The sequence below is a fragment of the Gavialis gangeticus genome, unplaced genomic scaffold (assembly GCF_001723915.1).
Source record: "Gavialis gangeticus isolate Ggan-Ray unplaced genomic scaffold, GavGan_comp1, whole genome shotgun sequence".
In the NCBI taxonomy this organism is placed as follows: Eukaryota; Metazoa; Chordata; order Crocodylia; family Gavialidae; genus Gavialis; species Gavialis gangeticus.
Genome location: NW_017729034.1, coordinates 15544387 through 15563146, shown reverse-complemented (window position 1 = coordinate 15563146; position 18760 = coordinate 15544387). Strand labels below are relative to the sequence as shown.

At 47.0% G+C, this 18760-nt stretch overlaps 1 protein-coding gene across 1 annotated transcript in view; it reads right to left on the bottom strand.

The window, feature by feature from the left end:
- The window catches only part of LOC109304420 (ephrin type-B receptor 5), a 155370-nt gene that overhangs the window by 103022 nt on the left and 33588 nt on the right, over positions 1–18760 (bottom strand). Inside the window, exons 2-4 of the mRNA XM_019526955.1 lie at positions 14621–14845; positions 4354–4418; positions 2899–3595 (exon numbers count right to left, since the gene is read on the bottom strand). Coding sequence (XP_019382500.1) covers positions 2899–3595; positions 4354–4418; positions 14621–14717 — 859 coding nt within the window. The 5' untranslated portion in view covers positions 14718–14845. The remainder of the gene's footprint in view (positions 1–2898; positions 3596–4353; positions 4419–14620; positions 14846–18760) is intronic.

Here is an 18760-nt window from a genome sequence, read left to right as displayed (position 1 = left end):
GCAAGGAGTGACCAGGAACAATGGTCACAAGCTGGCGGAGGGAAGGTTTAAGTTGGACATCAGGAGGCGCTACTTCATAGTCAGGGTGGCTAGAGTCTGGAACCAGCTTCCAAGTGGGGTGGTGCAGGCTCCCACCCTGGGGGTTTTTAAGGGGAGGTTGGATGACCACCTTACTGGGGTCATTTGACCCCAGTGGTCTTCCTGCCATGGCAGGGGGTTGGACTAGATGATCTGCTCAGGTCCCTTCTGACCCTAGAAACTATGAAACTATGAAACTATATAGCTTCAACAGAGCTGCCAGGCACCAACTATTTTTGAAAGTCAAGACTTTCATTCAAGTGCCTGAGGAGGGTCCTGGAAGTCCTGGGTCGGGCTAGAAGATCTACTAGGTCCCTTCCAACCCTTAATCTATGAATCTATGAATCTAAGTTAAACTTGAGGAACTTATTTTTTAGAAATGCTGCCAGTGTCTTGACCACACACTTTTACCTGTGGTAAAACACTTTAAGAAGAAAATATTTCAAACTAAACAATGTTAAGTAAAAAAAAATACTAATCTCAGAAAAGAAATCTTCCCCTTGCTGTATTTTATTTACATTTAATTACAGAGCTTAAAAGAACACTGTAATTATTTAAAAACCGCAACACATTTGGAAGTTTAGAATTTCAAAATTAAAGTACCACAAACAATGCTGACAGTCTAATAAGCTCCAGTTCGCCTTAACAATTCCCCTCTACCTGGCCACCGTATCTCAAGCATACGGACCTTTCAACTAGCAGACTGTAAAAACAAAAGAAAATTAGAGAGAACAGAGCTACTGGGATTACTTTGGAAGGGGAGTTATTTGATCTGGCTTCTGGTGCTCAGTTTGAAAATCTCAGATCCAAAGGAGAGGTATGCTGTATCTACAATACAGATCTGGAAGCCGATTTTACATTACTGAGGAAGCTAACCTAGAGGCAACCCGAGTACCCTTAGGTTTCACCCTAACTCTTACTCTACCATGCACACACAAAAACCCTTTATACATCAAGTCAGGTTTAAAACCCACATGCCACACAGACTGCTCCACTTCCACACTGTGCTGGAACTATGCCTGGATAGCAGTATCTCCCAGGACACCCACACTTGGGCATCCTGCTAGCTGGCTAGACTCACACCAGCCATGTACCAGGAATCAGCACCCCACAAAAACATCCCCCAGAAGCTGGCAGACAGAGGATTAGCTGCATGGAAATATATTGGCAAGAAGGAATCAAAACTGAAAGGTTATAGACAACAAGCCACATACCTCCAACAGCAAGCCTGGAAACTCACTGCCCCCTGCCTCTGACCAGGTGCTTGGTGCTGCCCAAACTACCAAGCCGTGTCCAGCTGCTCTTGAGAGAAACGATATCGCTTGACTGCTGGCAGAGGAACTGGACAAGAGGTCTAATAAACTGAACCCCGGCTTCTTGCCACTAACTTTTTACTGGCAGTGGAAAAAAGACTTGCATGTTTTAACACCCTAGCTCACAGTGTTAAATGGAGCAGGTCTGGTCAAGCCAACAGTGTTTAAACTGTGTCTACCTTTTTCTTAAGTGGGAGTTTCAATTCAGTTAAGCAAGCTTTGTTAAGCATTGCTGAAATCACTGTTTCCCCTAGTCTAGTCAACGTCTGAATCTGTTACAGAGCTTTCCAACAAAAAGAGGAAAACTAAAAACCTAACATTCCCAGTATTTCTATGGTAAAGTAAGAAGCAAGAGAAAAAGGCCCTCACCTATCAATCTCTCAACAAAAATCAATAAATAAAAGACATAGAGCCAATTTTTATTCCCTTTACTAGTCAGCTGGAAATAAGCGTCTGGGCTTATGCACTCTTCTTTCAAATCATTCCAATGTTCTAACAATGCTCTTTTGAATGAATGGGTCCCAATTTTAAATCTTAACTACACCTTCAATTTCTTCATAAAACACGTGGAAAAGGGAGCAAATATATACCCATGAAAGACTCCACACCATTTTTCAGCAAGAGCGGGCCATGGATTCTTACCCCCTACATCCAAACCAATTTCCCATTTTGGTATGTTACGTTGCAATAGTGTAAACCTGCCCTTGCTGTTTTGACTGGGTTCTTAACCTCCTACATTGTCCTGAAATGCTGGGTAGTGCTGCTGTGTGTTGATACACAGCTGCTTAGGGGGCTTCGCACTAGTGCTGGGTAAAGCACTGAAGGAATCTTATGACTGAGAAGCAGGCTGGTCTAGTGCAGGGGGTCAGAAATGTTTTGCTGCCCCAGGCTAGAGCCTGCAATTCATCACCCTGCTGCGAGCTGGAATTCTCCAACCTCTAGAGCATCCAAACTGCCTGCACTTACCCTCACCCCCAATCCCCCTCCCCAGTGGCAATAGGGAGGGGAAAATTTTGTACCAAGGGTCAGCACAGGCATGGCACAGTAGCAGGGAGGCTGCAGGGGGCTAGTGCTGAAGAGGGGACAGGTGGAACATAAAAAGCTTGTGTGCCACTGATTCTCCATCCCTCCTGGGACCAGACTGGACCTTCATGAGGCAAATTTGGCCTATAGGCTATAGATTGCCAGGCCCTGGTCTAGTGGACTAGCAGAGAGTGAGGAATCAGGAACTCACAGCATCAGAGGGATGAATGTGAGGGTTCAGGACTGTCCCAACAAAATGAGTTTAAGTTTGTGGGGTCTGTTCAGTTCCTAATGGGACAGTGGACTAGGCCAAGCAAAACACTGTGGTTACTTACCATCACTCAGGAGAACACCACCAACATACACAATGCCCAGGATTCCCATCAGACCAATTTTAACAACTGTTGTAACAGGCTTAAAGACCTAGCAGAGGATGGGCAGGGTAAAGGAGAGGACAGGGAAGTAGAAGGAGCGACTCTCTCACCTTGGCAGGCTCGCTCATCGTCGGCAGGTTGGTAGCCAGCCTTGCAGGTGCACCTCCCGATGGCCACCATCCACTCACCCTCCCCATTGCAGTGCAGCTTGACACCCGAGGACCCAGCTGTGCTCGCCTCCTCTGCATCAGCCACACATGTCCCCGGCGCCTCCACCAGCGAGGTCCTCTCCCCGCCAGCAAAGGTTTCGGGGAAAGAAGCAAACCCCTTAACCACCGCCGGGCACTTGTAGAAGAAGACTTGGACAGCTACCAGTGACATGCAGGCCCCTGAGTCCTGGAACGCCAGGTAGAAGCCACGCTGTGCAAGTGGCCCAAAGCTGCGCACTTTGACATTCATCTTCACCACCTTTCCCGTGCTGTCCACCTGTGAGAAGCTCTCATCAGCTGCAATTGTGTCCACCTTGGTCCAGGGCCCTTCACGCCACTCGGGTAGTGCCTGGGTGGCTGTGTCAGCCTCTGCCTGGTGGTAGTACAGAGTGAATGTCTCCTTACAAGAGGAGGCCACAGTCCGCATACTGGCACAGTCCCGCACGGAAAAGCGAAGGCGGACATGGACCCGATGGGCTCCACGCCGCTCAATGAAGTGAGTGCGTAGCCAGTTATTCTGTCCAGGCTCAGCCACATTGCAGACCTCAAAGGTCCGGATCAGACGCTTCTTGTCATCCAGGACACTCACCTCATCCCACTGTAATGAAGAAGGTGGGCAGGAAAAGGAGAGGGATATCATTAGGGGGCAAAACTGGGACACTATGAACACTGGGGTCTGGGTCAAGAGGACTGGTCAAGTTGACACTACATCCACAGACTTTCCAGCTTGGGTAAGTGGGAACTGGTGGCATGCTGATATTTGTCCCTGCTGGAAAATGCCAGGGCTGCTCGGGAGCCATAACCCTCATATCTTAGCCTCTTCGCTGCCTGCAGAGTGGAAGGCTGCCAGCCTCACATTGGGACTGCGTGGTACAGGGAAGCACTTGAGGTGAGGGAGGGATCCCCTGGGGTGGAGGCATTAAACAACATTAATGTCAACTCAACCTGCAGCACAGCATTGCAGATCTCAATATAGCAACATCACCAGCTCCCCTCCATCTTCCTTATCTTTCTCTCCTAAGGTCCCTTCCAGTCCTACTTCTCTATGAGTCTAAGGTGTCTGACTTAAAATCCATGGGGTTAACTCTACCAAAGCTGAAGATCTCACAAGAGAAACTCCAGCATATTGGAAACGGTTACAGTGCCCTAGCCAATGTCCTCATCTCTCAGCAACATGGTTCTCAAGCACTGGCCTGGGGTGACCAGTGTCTGATCCAGCACAATGCAAAGTGCTTTGGACAGTCCACAGGCACTGAAGCTAGAACCAAACCTATTCTGTTTCAGCTCTGCTCTTCCCAAGGGCTGTGCAGATCTATCCATTGGAAGGGAAGGAGGGGAAGAAAGAAGAGCACTTACCCCATCAGCAGGGTGGGTGGTCCAGCCAATCTCCGAGGTCTCTCCTGTGGTATCTAGAAGGATTTCTGTTAAAACAAAAAAGGAAATATGCATTGTGCTTTTCCAGATACAAGCTGCATAAATCCATTCTGTCTCCTACAAGGCTCCTTTCTATACCTCTTCCCTTGCAGGGTGTGCATCGCCACTCTGGGCCAACATATACCTACTTGCTTTTGGAAGATCTGGGCTCCAGGAAGAGGCTCAAGGAGTGCCCAGGAACTGCTGGTCTGTTCTGAACTTTAAGCTAATCTCCTACTAGACCCTATGAAAAGAAGTTCCTGCAGTTTGTGCCTTCAAGATTCAGCCTAATCCAGAGTGCAAGGTACCAGACTGGTAAACTCTGCCAGCCTCTCCCCATGCAACTACTTTGGCCTTATGAAGTACTGATTCCCACAGGAGTGGCATGCACCTCCGCAGACCATTTTCTACCCAAGGAAACACTCTGTCCTGCTGCTGGCCCTTGGTGGAAAGGTATACTCAACAGCCCTAGAGACTGAAATCTGCTGTCCAGGTTCCAACCAACATAATACTGGCAGCAGGAAGGCAAGCTCTGTCCACAATAGCCTTCCAAGGGCCCATGTCCTTGAGACCACCACAAAGTGCACTGGGCGAAGAGGGTGTGGCATCCACACACAACAATATATTTGCAAACTGGAAACATTTTGCAGTCCTGGAAAGTGAAACGCTAATTTTTAGCTGTTTTTATTTTTTTCTCTCTCAACTTTTCTCTACAGACTAGGAAATTCCACTTACAAGAAAGGCCAAATGCTGTGTAGAGACCACTAAGAGCACAGTTGTTCCAAGTGTTTAGACAGAGGTAGGTATAAGGCTGACCCTACATTAGTCTCTGAGTTGAGGAGATCCACATGGCACAAAGGGAACAGGGGAATCAGAACCATGCCTCTCCTCTGGCCTGACCTTTAAGGTCAGCCTGCAGAAGAGCCTGGGCTCACTTTGCAAGACAGATGGCCAAATCAAGGCTCGCCCTGAAAGGATTACACTCACCTGAGATCCAATGCTGCCCAAGCCACCCATGCCTCAGAACACTGCCCTGGCTCCCATTGGTGCCTGAATGGCACAGCCCTCTCTTGGGAGTGATACTCTGATATTTCAGCTCTGTGTTGTTCCTGGGACATGGCTTCATTTTGATCGGAAAAGAGGGAAGCTTTATTTTTCGGGGAACAAAGGAGGTTTTCTAAATCAAGTGCAAGTCATTCCCCATGCTCAAGTAACCAAAGACAGCTCCATAAAAATTTAAGAGAGGGATGGAGAGAGACAGAGAGAGAAGAGAAGGCTTGGTGATGGCAGGGAGAGGAAGAGAGAAAACAGAAAAGTCTTGTTCAGAAGCTGGGCTTCGCACTGCTGGCAGGCAGTATATTCCCTTGATGGCTTCTTGCCCGTGACCCAGGTAATCTTTATTGAGCGCACAAATAATTCACAGGCTAACAGATACAGGCTGCCCAGAGCTAACAGAAGTCTCTCGCGGTGGTGAATATTTAACAAGCTGGGAAGTGCGTTACCTGCATGTGAGCAGAATCCCATTGCTCTGACAAGAAGGCACTCGGGCAACATGCCAAATGCCCTGCAGTCCCACACTGCTACCCTCCTTCTGCCCCATGCTCAGTACCTGAAAGACCATGTGTCAAAGCAGTGACCACAGTCAGTCCTGCAACCTTGCCCGACAAAGCCACATCACCAGCCTACCTCTAGCAGTATCCTACCTCTCTCCCCTCCAGAGCATGCCATCAATCCATCAAATCCAGTATTCAAGGGTGGCAAGGAAGTTGATTACACCAGTGACTGCTGCTACCAGGAATCCAACCTTTAGCCCTATGAGTGTAAACCATGGGCTTCCCTTGTGCCATGGCAGCACTCACGCAGAATCCAGTACCCTGCCTTCTAGCAGAAGACAACATGGAGTGCTCTCAAGGGAGATAGGAGCCTCATACCGCATCTTGTCAACAAGCAGTATTTTGTACTGGGTTCAAATCTTGGCTCAAAACAGGAAGATCTTGGTGAAACTTTATGCCTTACAGCATACAGGAGGTCAGACAAAATGTGCCCAGAGCCCCTTGTGGCCTTAAACTTAAGGAAGCAAGGAAGGCCCTTCCCTGACCCATGCAACAGTCTTAAATTTGGAAATATGAGGTTTGCTTTTCTAGTTATCCCTACTGTTATTTTGACTTGTATAGGCAAAAAAAGTCCACTGTTTTAAAAAAATGGCCAGTCCCTCTCTTCCCTGGTCCACATTTTCCTATAGCAGTGAGTTCCACCAGCAAATGAGACTCTCCATTTCTGTTACTGTTTCTAAACTGATTCCTCTTTCATTTCCTAGAGTGACTCCTTTCCTTCCTGATACAGGGCCGACTAAGGAGGGACTACTCAATTTCCACTGTATCCTTCTTAATTCTGATTATATATTCGCTCAACAGAGGGTCTGCTACCACAAAGAAGATTGTTAGGGGGTCACTTACAAACTCACGAAAGGATTCTTGCCCAGAATTTCCTTACCTTTTCTTAAAAAGCTGTTGGCAACAGCTCAGGTGACAGCTGTCCCAGGAAAGTTTCCAAGCTACACAGTAAGCTGAGCTGTTTGTCTGACCCCTCCCAGTTCCGAGTAGGGTTCCCATGCATACTTCTTATGAGGTTCCTTTCTCCCTATCAGGAGGGCACATGCATGGCTATAATCCAGGGGTGAGAAATTATTTGGGCTGGAATAGTCACTTAAGCAATTTCAGTGAGCTATTACAGGCTGGTGGGTGGCAGGGAGGAGAGGAGCATACCGTGGGAATTCTCCTTCAGAGGAATTCCTGATGTGTACTGGATATAGTCCCTGAAGCCCCCTGAAGCACCTGCCTGGGGTGACTGGAGAGCATGGGCAGCAACTGCCTTTGCTTTCCTGCTTTAAAACAAAGAGATGTCCACTACAAAGTAGTGGCACAAATTTAAACTATCTTTTAGCATGGTCACATATTTGGGCATGGAGGTCAACACACAGCATGGAGGTCTGTTCACTTTCCCTTCATGATAAAAATCTTTATGGTAGCACAAAGGCAATGTCTGTTGGCAACCTAAAATTGATCTTGCAGATTTAATTGGGAAGGATCAACCTGCTGCCAGATGTGCCTTCCTGCCTTATTTCCTCAAGATACCTCACATGGCTTTTGCCAACCCAGACACTACCTACAGCAGTTGCTTCCTCTAACTCCATCCTATAGTGTTGTCCTCAGAGCTTTACCCCATTTCTCTCTCCCTTCTCCCAAACAACACGGCCATCTTGATACTGTTTATATAAATCCCTTCACAAAGATCTAGATCAGTCAATAATCCCACTCCCAAAACTATACAGAAGGCACCAGTCCTTGCCAAAACCAGCAGAAGAAAACAAATGCAGAGTTTCTAGACCAAGTCATTTCCAAGTCAGGAAAAAAAAAATGTGACAAGCAAAAATAAAATGTGAAGGACTATGCCTATATACACACAGAGATCCAAATCAGACTATATCAATGCTGAGCATGTGCCATCTCAAACCTCCTCGTGCTATGCATTGCAACATAATCTCATGAGCACATCGTAGTTCCAAAATAATCACCATAAGAGCACACAGTTTTTTCAACAATCTTAAATACCCCTCTTTTGCATATCTTATTAGCATTTTCAGTCTTCAATCCTACCATTAATTTTATTCTCTTATTCAGAAACTTTCTAAATCCTGAAAGCTACTGTGTAGTTCAAACTTCTATTGCCTCCAGGATACCCATCACCTTAGGATTCAGCCCTTACACCCTCTACTTGTTGATCTCTCCTGTCTTCACGAAAGGAATGTTAATCATTTTCTCAGCATGAATACACTAGATATTTTACACGCAGATGCACCTCTGAGAAGTAAGTTATTACTGTGGTCTCTTACAAGCTGTTTTTTCAGAGAAATACATTTTTAGACCAACATTAACACGGTGCACTTTTATGAGTTTTTGTTTACTATGTATCTTATACAGAAGACATGGGCATTTATCATTTCATGTGACCTATACTCAAGCTGTCTTCAGATGGTGTAAATATTACTTTCTTTAAGAATTAACTATGCCTTTCTAAAAGTCTTAATTTAGGTGGAAATAAGAAAATATATGCCAAAAATAGGCAGCACAGCTTTAATTTCTTTAGAATTACTTCCAATGCTGCAAAAGTATGGTACAGTGAAACAGTAATTTAATTGAATACTTATAGCTGCTATTTTTTTAAGTAAACAAGCAAACAAAAATGATTGAGCATAGTTCATAAAAGCACTCACCAATAATTATTTAAATAGAAAATTCAGTATGACATACAGCAATAGTGTTTACTTTTAACCAAAGTGCCATTTTATACAGTGTAGTTGCAGTGTAACCAAAATAAAATGAAAGTCAAAGCTATATATATGCCTTGGAAAGACTTCATGATGCAAGAGAGATTGACCTCAATGAGACAAGTGAAGCTGGACTTCTCGTCAAATGTGCCCTTCTTAAAATACTATTATTTTTCTTTAATGAGCGAAAATGTCTGTACCACTACTGCACTGGCAACATCAGTGATATGAGAACTACTCAGACAAATCTAATGTACAAGTTAGTTCCAAGTAGGTTAGTGATGATTAGCTGCATGTTGTGCTAGTGTTAAATTCTAAGCTATATCAAAAGATCAGAGAAGTTGCCACAGTTAAGGAGTATTTTTCCTCACACAAAGGAGGCCTCATTCAAGGGTTACGTTGGCTTCTGTCAAGGATATCCATGATAGTCAACAGTTCCAGACTATCGAATCTGCACAAGCTATTTGCAAGCCAGTAGGGTTCTGAAGTCTTAAAAAGGTAAGGAGGCCTTCTTAACCTTACCCCCCACCCCTTTTCACTTAAAAAAAACCTGGGAAATGGGGGGACATAAATGCTCAAAATACACCCGTATGCTAATGTCAGGCTGTGCATAATTAAGTAATCAAGAGTCAGGAAATGCCAAAGGTAACGTTAAATGACCTGTAAGTTATAATACCACCAAATTATGCAATCATATGTTACTTCTCTACTAGGGTACCATAATATCTTTTCTCATACAATATAAAGACACTATATACTAAGTGTAATGCTTTCTATTCTGTGTTGTCCTCCTACAGTCAACAGGGTCTGTTCTTTAGGGGGTGATTTTTTGTTTAACCCACCTTTTTCCTATTTGTTTTTGCCTGACATGTCAAAAACGCCAGCTCAGGTCTTCCTTGGAACACTTGCTGGATGTCTCAGAAGATGTATGTAATGAGACTTCAAGTTTTAACAGATGGGTCAGATGCTCTTCATCAAAACGGTCGTTAGGCATTGGTGATAATAAATAGGCACTAACAACAACATCAACAAGAGTTTTAAACAGGTTGCCAATACGCCTTCTCCTTTTAATTGCTAACTCTCTAGTACCTTGCCTCTTGTAAGGTCATCATTTCACTAGTTCTTTACTGATTATAGAGTCTTCCAATCGATACCAGCCCTGAATATCTAATATGAAACACATGCACTCGGAATAAAGCCGAAAGCTTTCCATTTCCTTAAAAGAAAAATAAAATCAATGTCAAGTTTTCTTCACAAATAAAGAATCAAGCAAAGAAGGCATATGCCTATTTCAGGAGACAAAGTTTTTGATTTTGCAGATGACTTCTAACATAATGTTTCAAAGGTATGATTCTTCTCTATGGCATTGTAAGACCACTTCCAAGAATCATTTGGTTATTGTTAATCACTTGAGAGGGTTTTCACTATAAACCATTGACTGGTTTACTATGAATACTACAGACATTATAAACACTACTGACTGTTTTTCACCAGTCAATATAAAAGGTAGAAAGGGGTAAAATGTGGCAATGCCCAGTTCACCACTTTTATGCTAAAGATGCAATGAACCCATTCTATAGGCTGTATCCATTCTGGAGTCTGAACAACTCTCTGGGTGCATCTATACATGTTATTAGTGTGATGCTATTAACTCTGGTACAGTTTGCACCAGGGACACGAGCACCTGGGACTGTAGCAGTTTGAGCCATGGCAGAGTGGCCCCTTGGCAGCAGTCTTGTGTGTAGGGGAGGGAAGGGGGCCAGCCCTGGGCTTCAAGTCATGGTGTTGGGTCTGGCTGGAGCATGAGAGTGCTGAAAGGGCAAAGCAGTGTGCTCAACCATCAGGCAAAGGTATGGCCCCATACTGCCTGGACTGACTGGACACAATTTACACCTGGGACAGCATTTACAGGGGCAGTTATCTTCACCACCGTAAGATCATAGTGTCGCCAACACTACTATTTTACAGCAGCAAAAAATAGCTTGCTGAGGTCTAATAGTGTTGCGTGTGTAGACGGTGACACCTTATACTGCATCAAATTAGTCTACTGCAGTTAAGCTCATGTGTAGATGCACCCACTCTAAAGTAAAATTATCTATTTGTACATGCAGAACACATTATTCTTTAAGTGTGTATATAATGAGTTTAGCAGGGGGAGAAAAAAAACCCTCAAAATGCTCTGCACGAACAGCAAGCAATTTCAAACATTTAAAACTCGGTCAGATCAAAACCAGTATCTTGTGGAATGAGACTTCACACTGGTCCTCAGTGAGGGCTATTTCACTGCCTAATTGCAATCCCCTAATCACACAGCCTTTTTTGCCACAGTGCTGCACTGTATTACAGCACCATGAAGTTGCAAGATTTCCATTGGTGCTTTTCATAACACAAAAGTATTTCCTGTTCTTAATTCTGTTATCCTATAACAAGCCGATTGATGTTTTTTTTATTAAAAGGAAAATATTTTCCCCCTTCATTCACTCAAAAAAAGGTTTAATCTTTCAAAGGGAAGTGGAGGAAAGGAACACACCTTCAAACCAAAATGCAGCTGAGCCTCAAATGTGGCAACTTCTTAACACTATGAATATAGGAAACAGCATTACAAAGAAAGCTGGAATCTTCACTCCAGCAATTGGGTGACAGCACCACTTAAAATGTTCAAGGAACCTGCCCAGGCTACAAGAAAGGTCCCCTCTCCCAAAATACCTCAAATTTTCCAAAGAAGTTCTATTTTGGTTGACAATCTTGTTTGTGAAATGTAAGACAGACTAGTTCTACTTTGGAGATACCAGAGGCCAAAGGGCATAAAATAGCTTCAGTCTAATATTTTCCTACTACGCAGAAAAAACAGAGGTCCATTTTGAATTGCTGGGGGAAATGTCGCCTTCGGTTTGCAGTCCCAACCCCCATCAAACTGTGTAAAAGGGTGTCTTCCCCATTACCGCCTGATAAAGTTGGTCTTATAGATTCATAGATTAAGGGTCGGAAGGGACCTAGTAGATCTTCTAGCCCGACCCCCCGCCAGGGCGGGAGAACAACAAAAAACCCCAAAAAGAGAAATGGGACTCAAACGAGTCCAGCCAGGTAGGCATCCAGCCTCTTCTTAAAGACCCCCAGGGTAGGGGCCAGCACCACTCCCCTTGGAAGTTGGTTCCAGCTCCTAGCCGCCCTAACCGTGAAGTAGTTTTTGCAGATGTCTTAAAGGTAATCTGCAAAGGAAAAGAAAATATTGTTCTTTCACCCCTCTCATACATGGGAAGACAGCTGGAATATTTGTGTTATTTTTAATTCTCCATCCCTAAATGCCACATCTATTTTCTTTTTCTTTGTTTAGCATGGCACATGGAGGTCTTTTACGCTTTTTTTCTCCACTATTAGAGAATGGGTAGGAGTATGGTCATGCAAGCTCACTGGGGCAGACACTGGGAAGCGATTCACGTGCAGGCTGCGTCACCTTGCTGGGGTCACCTGACCCCCACTTATCTTTCCTGCTTGGTGCAGGGGGCTGGACCCAGTGATCTTCCGAGATCCCGTCCAGCCTTACAATCTCTGAGTCTGAGAAACACTTGGGGGGAAAGGACTCTCCTCTGAAGATCCATACACACTGTCCCACCCAGACAATGAGAAATATTACAGTCAGCAGCTGAAACTTCCAGGAACCAAAGAACACCATTGTTTGATCTAACTTCTGCGTCTAAATTTCAGGCCTCCTTCATGCATCAGAAAGCAGCACAAGGAGCACCAGTCCATTTTCTGCTCACTAGGTCACCTCACAGGAATAAGTGGGTTAGCTGCTGCTCCCACCAAGGTGACAAGCACTTCTCTGCCCCCTGCCTGTCAAGAGGAAAAGGGGCATCTCAGCCCAAGATGCAGATCATCTTGGAAGCTGTGTTATCAGGCCACGAGGCATCTGCATGAGAAGGTCCCAGGTCAGCTCCTCAGACCCTGGGGGCACTTTTACACGTGCTGGGGGCGGGGGGGCAGTGCTTTAATTGGAGCGGCTCTGAGAGCTGCCGTAATTAAAGCACTGCAGCATCTCATGTATCAGCATCTCTGTGCTTCAAAGTGGCGGCAGGGGCTCATTGAACAAGCTTTAATTCAAGCGCCCCTGCCGCCAGTTTGAAGCACAGGGACACTGATACACGAGACACAGGAGGCTGCTTGAGTGCAGTAATTGCCACGCTCCAGTAGACTCAATTAATCAAAACTGCTCTGACGCACTGTAATTACAGCATGTTGAAGCCACCTCCATGCTTGTGTACAGGCATCTTCTCTCTGTAACACATGGGTGTATAGCTCCTACCCCCACCTAGGAAAATCCAGCTCTGCTCTGTGAAGCTCATTACTTTGTTACCTGTGGCTTCATTCACTGCTATGGACTGAAGATCAGCAAGGGGTTCTTTGAATTTCAGGAAGGGCAATTCCAAGGGGTGCTTGGAAGTTCTTTCCCTACTGACACTGACTTGCTGGGTGGCCATCAGCTGGTCACCCCCCCACTCTGTGTCTCAGTTTCCCCATCTGTGAAGTGAGGGACAATTGCCCTTGTTTGGTAAAGCTCTTTAAGACTGAACAAGAACAGCAATCTGGAGGGTGCAAGGACAGCAATTTGTTCCCAACACAGTGCTATACCCCATAATTCTGCAAGGACAGCTCAGGTTGAAAGACCAAAATTTAAACACCTCGCTGTCTCCTATACCCGCAAGAGTCTGCAGCTGGAGCTCTAACTCCAGCAGTTCCCCAAGCACCGATGATGCCTCATAGAGTGCAATGCACCCCTCTGGCTGGTCAGCCCCACAAGCTCTACACCCAGACCAGTCACTCTCCCCACTCATGGAGCATGTGCTCCTTTTTCAGAGAGACATGTTGTGCACAACACTGATTTATGCAATACATCTTTGCCTACTGCCCCATCTCCGCTCGAAAAGCACCCCTCCTCTCTACAGCCAGGATCCTCGGGATGGCACTTCTTCCTCTTTGCTGTGGATATGGTTCTTGCTTTTCCTCCAAGCCCCAGGCCGCCAGGACCCCTCCCCTTTTGTCCCTGTGTCCTCCTCCTTTCTTCCCTCTCTCCATGCCTGCCTTTCCTCACCTCCCTCCTGTTTTGCAGCCCCTGCCCTCCCTCCTTCTCTAAGGCTTTCACGTATGAGTGAGAGATGAGCATTCATCACAAACCTGTGCGGGTCAGTGAGCATATGTGGCCGCAGGGATTCTCCTTGGCACAAACGAGGGGGCTGTTGACAACACCACCCCTTCCACCTCTCACTCTCTCCCTCCCTCCATCTCTCTCACCTTCCTCTCTCCTATCTCCCCCTCCCCAGTCACCCCACACTTGTCAGCACTCTGGCCTCACTCCCCTTCCCCTCCTCCCTTGGTTTAGCCTCTGCCGCTTCTTGTTTCCAGTGCAGTACATTACCCTCATCCTCACAGTTTGAGGGCAAGTGTTTGGCTCTGTCAGGGCACAAGTTTGTAACTCCAGTCTGAGAGACCCTATCTTATAAAGCAGGCAGGACACGAGGCTATGAGCCTCCCCACACATCCAGGACCCTTCACCCACCCAGGGCCCGCACCAAGTGCCTTATCTACAAGAAGCATGCAGGCAATTCAGTCCCTGCACAGAGTAATTGATGGAGTACTGCTGTGATGTGGATGCTTGCCCCACTGGGAACAGAACTAAGACAGACACCCCGCTCTTCCCCCCACCCATCTCATGAGTTAATGAACAACCAAACAGAAATAAGCTTCAGTTCCTACCCAGGTGGAGCTGGCGACGGTGCTGGAACCTGCACAGCTTCCTCCACAGCCGCTCCCCCCCCACCACACACCCACACCCACACCCACGGCAGGCTTCAAAATGAAGTTTCCGTGAATAAAACCAGTTCTTACCTTCCAAAGAGGCGGCCAGGTGAAAGAGACAAACCATCCACAGCCAACCCATTCCTGCCACTTGCCTCCTCCCCTTGAATGCAGTGTTAGGATCCATGCAGCTCCTCAGGGGACTCTACCATCTCCGAAAATCACACCCCACACCTGGTGGGAGCTCCAAGGCCCAAGTCCGATGCGTTGTGCCTTCCCAAGCCAAAGCACGGTGTCACTGTACAAAAGGAGTGGCTGAGAAAAGACAGAAGGCAAAGAAGAGAAATCAGGTCAGGCATAGACATAGTAGCCTTAGAGATCGCCCTAGGACCTACCCTGTTATATGCTAGGCCTAAGCCATTACTCCAGAGACTACACAAGAGAGTCAATGTACATAGCACTAGCTACTTATAACAGCCCCCAGCTACAGCGATGGCTTGGTCAGCCTCCAGGGAAATCCTGGACTCCTACAGATGCTGCTGCCTCAGCAGAGGTCTCTCCACTGAGTCACTATCAACCCCACCACAGAACAGAGTGCGGTCCAGCTGCTGCCAATTATCAGAAGCATCCTGTGGCCCTTTCTCAAGGGGAGCAGATGCATCAGGACTCACGTCCTTTCCAAAATCCAGCTTGCACCATTGCATTACGCTTTCCTAGAATTCTCTGGGACCATCTCAATGACAAAGAAGAGTTTGCATTGTCTGTGACACTGCCACTGCTGCATTGCACTGCTGACAAGCATCACCCCAGAGGTGGCTGCACTTCAGCTGCAGGCGAGTTACCCCTACCGTTATATACGTGTACCTACTGTTAACCCCTAACAGTATATACATTAACCCCTACTGTTATATATATGGCCTTAGAACACCTTCATATGGTGGAAAAAGGTTATGCCCCCTTCAGAAATGGAGAAACACGCACACACACACACACACACACACACAATGGACTTATTCTAGGTCCAATGGGAAGTATGTGACCTGGGAAAGAATCCAATAACTAATGTCTAATGCCTTCCACAAAGGACCACCCTTCTGCAGAGGCCAAAGACTGCCTGCAATGCACTGTGGGATCCTTCAAAGAACAAGGCCTTGCTTGCACCTGCAGCAGTGACTGCCAAGGGCTGGGTATCTCATCAGCCTCCTGCAAGGCAAGGGGAGCTGTGAAGCTGGGTGTGCACAATTCCAGTTGCCAGAAGAACTGCCCAGACCCCAGCCACCCCTCTGCACAAATGTCATGGTTACTCACAGACAACAATACGTTTTGTATCTTTAGGGTGCCCTCCCTGCACACCATCAAATGGCGCTTCAGGGAGACAGTCAAGCGTAAGCAAAGGAGAAAGACAATGTTCTCGGGTGAGACAGAGCAGAAGCGGCTGGACTAGGGGGAGGGGAGAACTGCCATCCAGAGGGACAGCCATGCAGGGACCATAGATCCAGGCAGATAACAGGGAGAGCAGGGAGCAAGTTTCGGGGAGCAAAACAGAGTGTGTGGGGGGGGTGAAATTGTATTTGCTTTAGCAGTGAGAGGGGAAGACATCACCAAGCAGAGGTTATAGTGCTTTCCTACCCACATCTAGTGAGACAGCACTTGGAATACTATGCACCAGGGTGGGGGTGGGGATTGGAGCCATACCCCAGACATCAGAAAGATGCAGACAAACTTAAGGACCTCAGTGAGAAGCCACAAGTATGATTCAGGTGATTGATTTGTGAGGGGAGATAAAAGAGAACCAATTAAGTGTAATTGGGGCAAAGGCTGACTAATCTATCACACAGCAACCAGCTACAAGTGTGGGGAAGAAGCTGTAAACACAGAGGAAGGAAAGAAATGGGTCAGAGGGGACTCAAAGAATAACGGGAAGAAAATGAGCAAAGGGGAGAATTTCAGCATGAATAGTCGGGAAGCATTTCCTAAGAGTGAAAACTATTAGACAGAGGAATGGTCTCTCCGAGGGAGAGGGGAGGCGATCTACTGCTTGGAGCCATTTACAACTAGACGGGGCAATGCCTGGGGGATTACTTGCTGGAAAGCCATGAACAGCAAATGTCTGCTCGCTTATGCAGCCTTTATTACCAGGGCCCAAGAGTGCTTTGCTAGATAGACTTTGCTAGACAGACAGATCCTGGAAAGGGGAATATCTTCAGTATTAGGAGCAGTAACATAACAAGGGTGGGCAAGGGAGGCCCCAGCCGTAGGTGCCAACTTAGTGGGGGCACCTGAATGGCAGCCACCTGGGGAATTCATGCCCCAGCAACAGCAGCAGCCATGTTCAGGGACATGGTACAGCCACTGTAGCAGCAACAACTGGAGCAGGCAGACTGCCCTGCTGCAGCAGCACCAACAGCCAGGGACCTTGTTTGAGTCCCTGGAGCAGGCAAGACTCCCACTCTTCCTTGAGCTCAGCACCCTGTCCCCTCTGGCACTCAGCAGACAACCCTCCCACTTCCCACTCTCTAGCAGGGTTCTGCCTAGGGCGCAAACCCTGATAGTTCCCCCTCTGATTAGGGCCCCCATTTTATATGCAGGTAGAGAAAGGAAAAGAGACCAATCTAATTTGAGCGTGAAGACAGAAAGCTTGCACCAAAGGCAATGGGACTGGATCCGCTTACGCCAGAGCCGAATCTGCCCCAGGGTCAGTGATTTACCCAGCGTCATGCAGGAAACCAGTGGCAAAGCTTTAGAAAAGACCTCAGCCCAAACTTCAAATCACCCAGGGAACACAGAAAAGGAGAAATCCACATGAAGCGAACCGTGATTCTTACCTGAATTGAGGCAGAATAGAGAACACACTGGCCCTGGGTAAATGGGCTAGCCCCCTCGACCCTGTGCCCACTTGCACGTCCCCTCTGAACAGCTCCCCCAGCCTATGCTTGCTGCTGCTGCTGGGATCCTGGCCCCAGAGAGCGTGTGTTGCTCTCTGCTTGGCAGCGTGTGTCCTTTTGTCAGTCCAGATTAGATTGGAAATTACTTTCCTTCCCTCAAATACATTGTGGCTAATTCCAAAAGCTGGTTTTGATTTAGAGGGCAGCACAAAAATGTAAATATCTGCAGTATTTTAGATGCTGCCCCGCCTCCTCGCCCCAGGCAAAAGTGCTGGGCCCAACAATAGGGGCAAGGAAGGACCTTACTGGGGCTCCATGTGGAGATGAGAGGGAAGGAGGGAAGTGTTAACCCCTCATATACTGAGCACCAAACTGCATCCAAGTGTCCTGCCTGTCCCTCCCATCTCCTGCTTGACACCCAGGCTTCACTGTCTCCTGCCTCTTCCATCCTGAACATGCACTTTAACCACCATGTTACCACCCCTGCCATTCCAGCAGCCACGAGCCTTCCCTGCCGACACAAAACAAGCACCCTTCCTGGCCCCTCTCAGCTCCCTCAAGGTACACTGGAGCTAGACCTTAACTCCCCAGTACAGAATCCACAAATGGTCCCCACTCCCTCAGCCCCAAAAGAGCTCACCTGCCTTCCCTAAACAGACCCTCCAGTCATTCTCTCCACAGCTCCCTCCCACTGACAATACAGGCTGCTCCCTCCTGCTCCTACAGCCATCCCGCTTGCATTAACACTTCCAAACAGCATCCTTAATTCCTTTTAGGCCCTGTCCCCTGGCAATATCAGCAGCATCTCTTGTTCCCTAATGCTGCCAGAAATGAGATGGCATCCAGAAAGAGTAAAAGGCCCATGTTCTCTCCACGGACTGGGAAGGAATGGTTCCTTTAATGATTCTGCCCAGTAAAGCAGTCAGGAAAAGCCTCAGTGCAAACCCAATTACCGGGATCTGCTTTTCTTAAGGAGCCATATGGGGTAAGAAACCATGGCTTTGTGTGCAGGATCTGCACACTTCTGCTACATACTAAGGCCATCACGTGCATTTATTCTGGCACCAGCAATGTGAAATCTGAGTCCCTCTCTTGAGGCTAAAGACATTCAAAAAGACCAAACAGCATGACCCCCCTAAACTCTTTACCAGTCAGCTCAGAAACCCAAATGCAATCAGGTGAGCAGAACAGCTCCTCTAATAAACCACATGGTTTGTGCTCAGGCGTTCTCCAGAAAGGAGAGCTATCACCAAGGGAGTTCTTTTCCTAAACTCCCCCTCAATAGGGCATCGAACACTCATATGTCGGCGGACCTCCTCCGGCGGGCTTTAAACTAGGCTCGTTG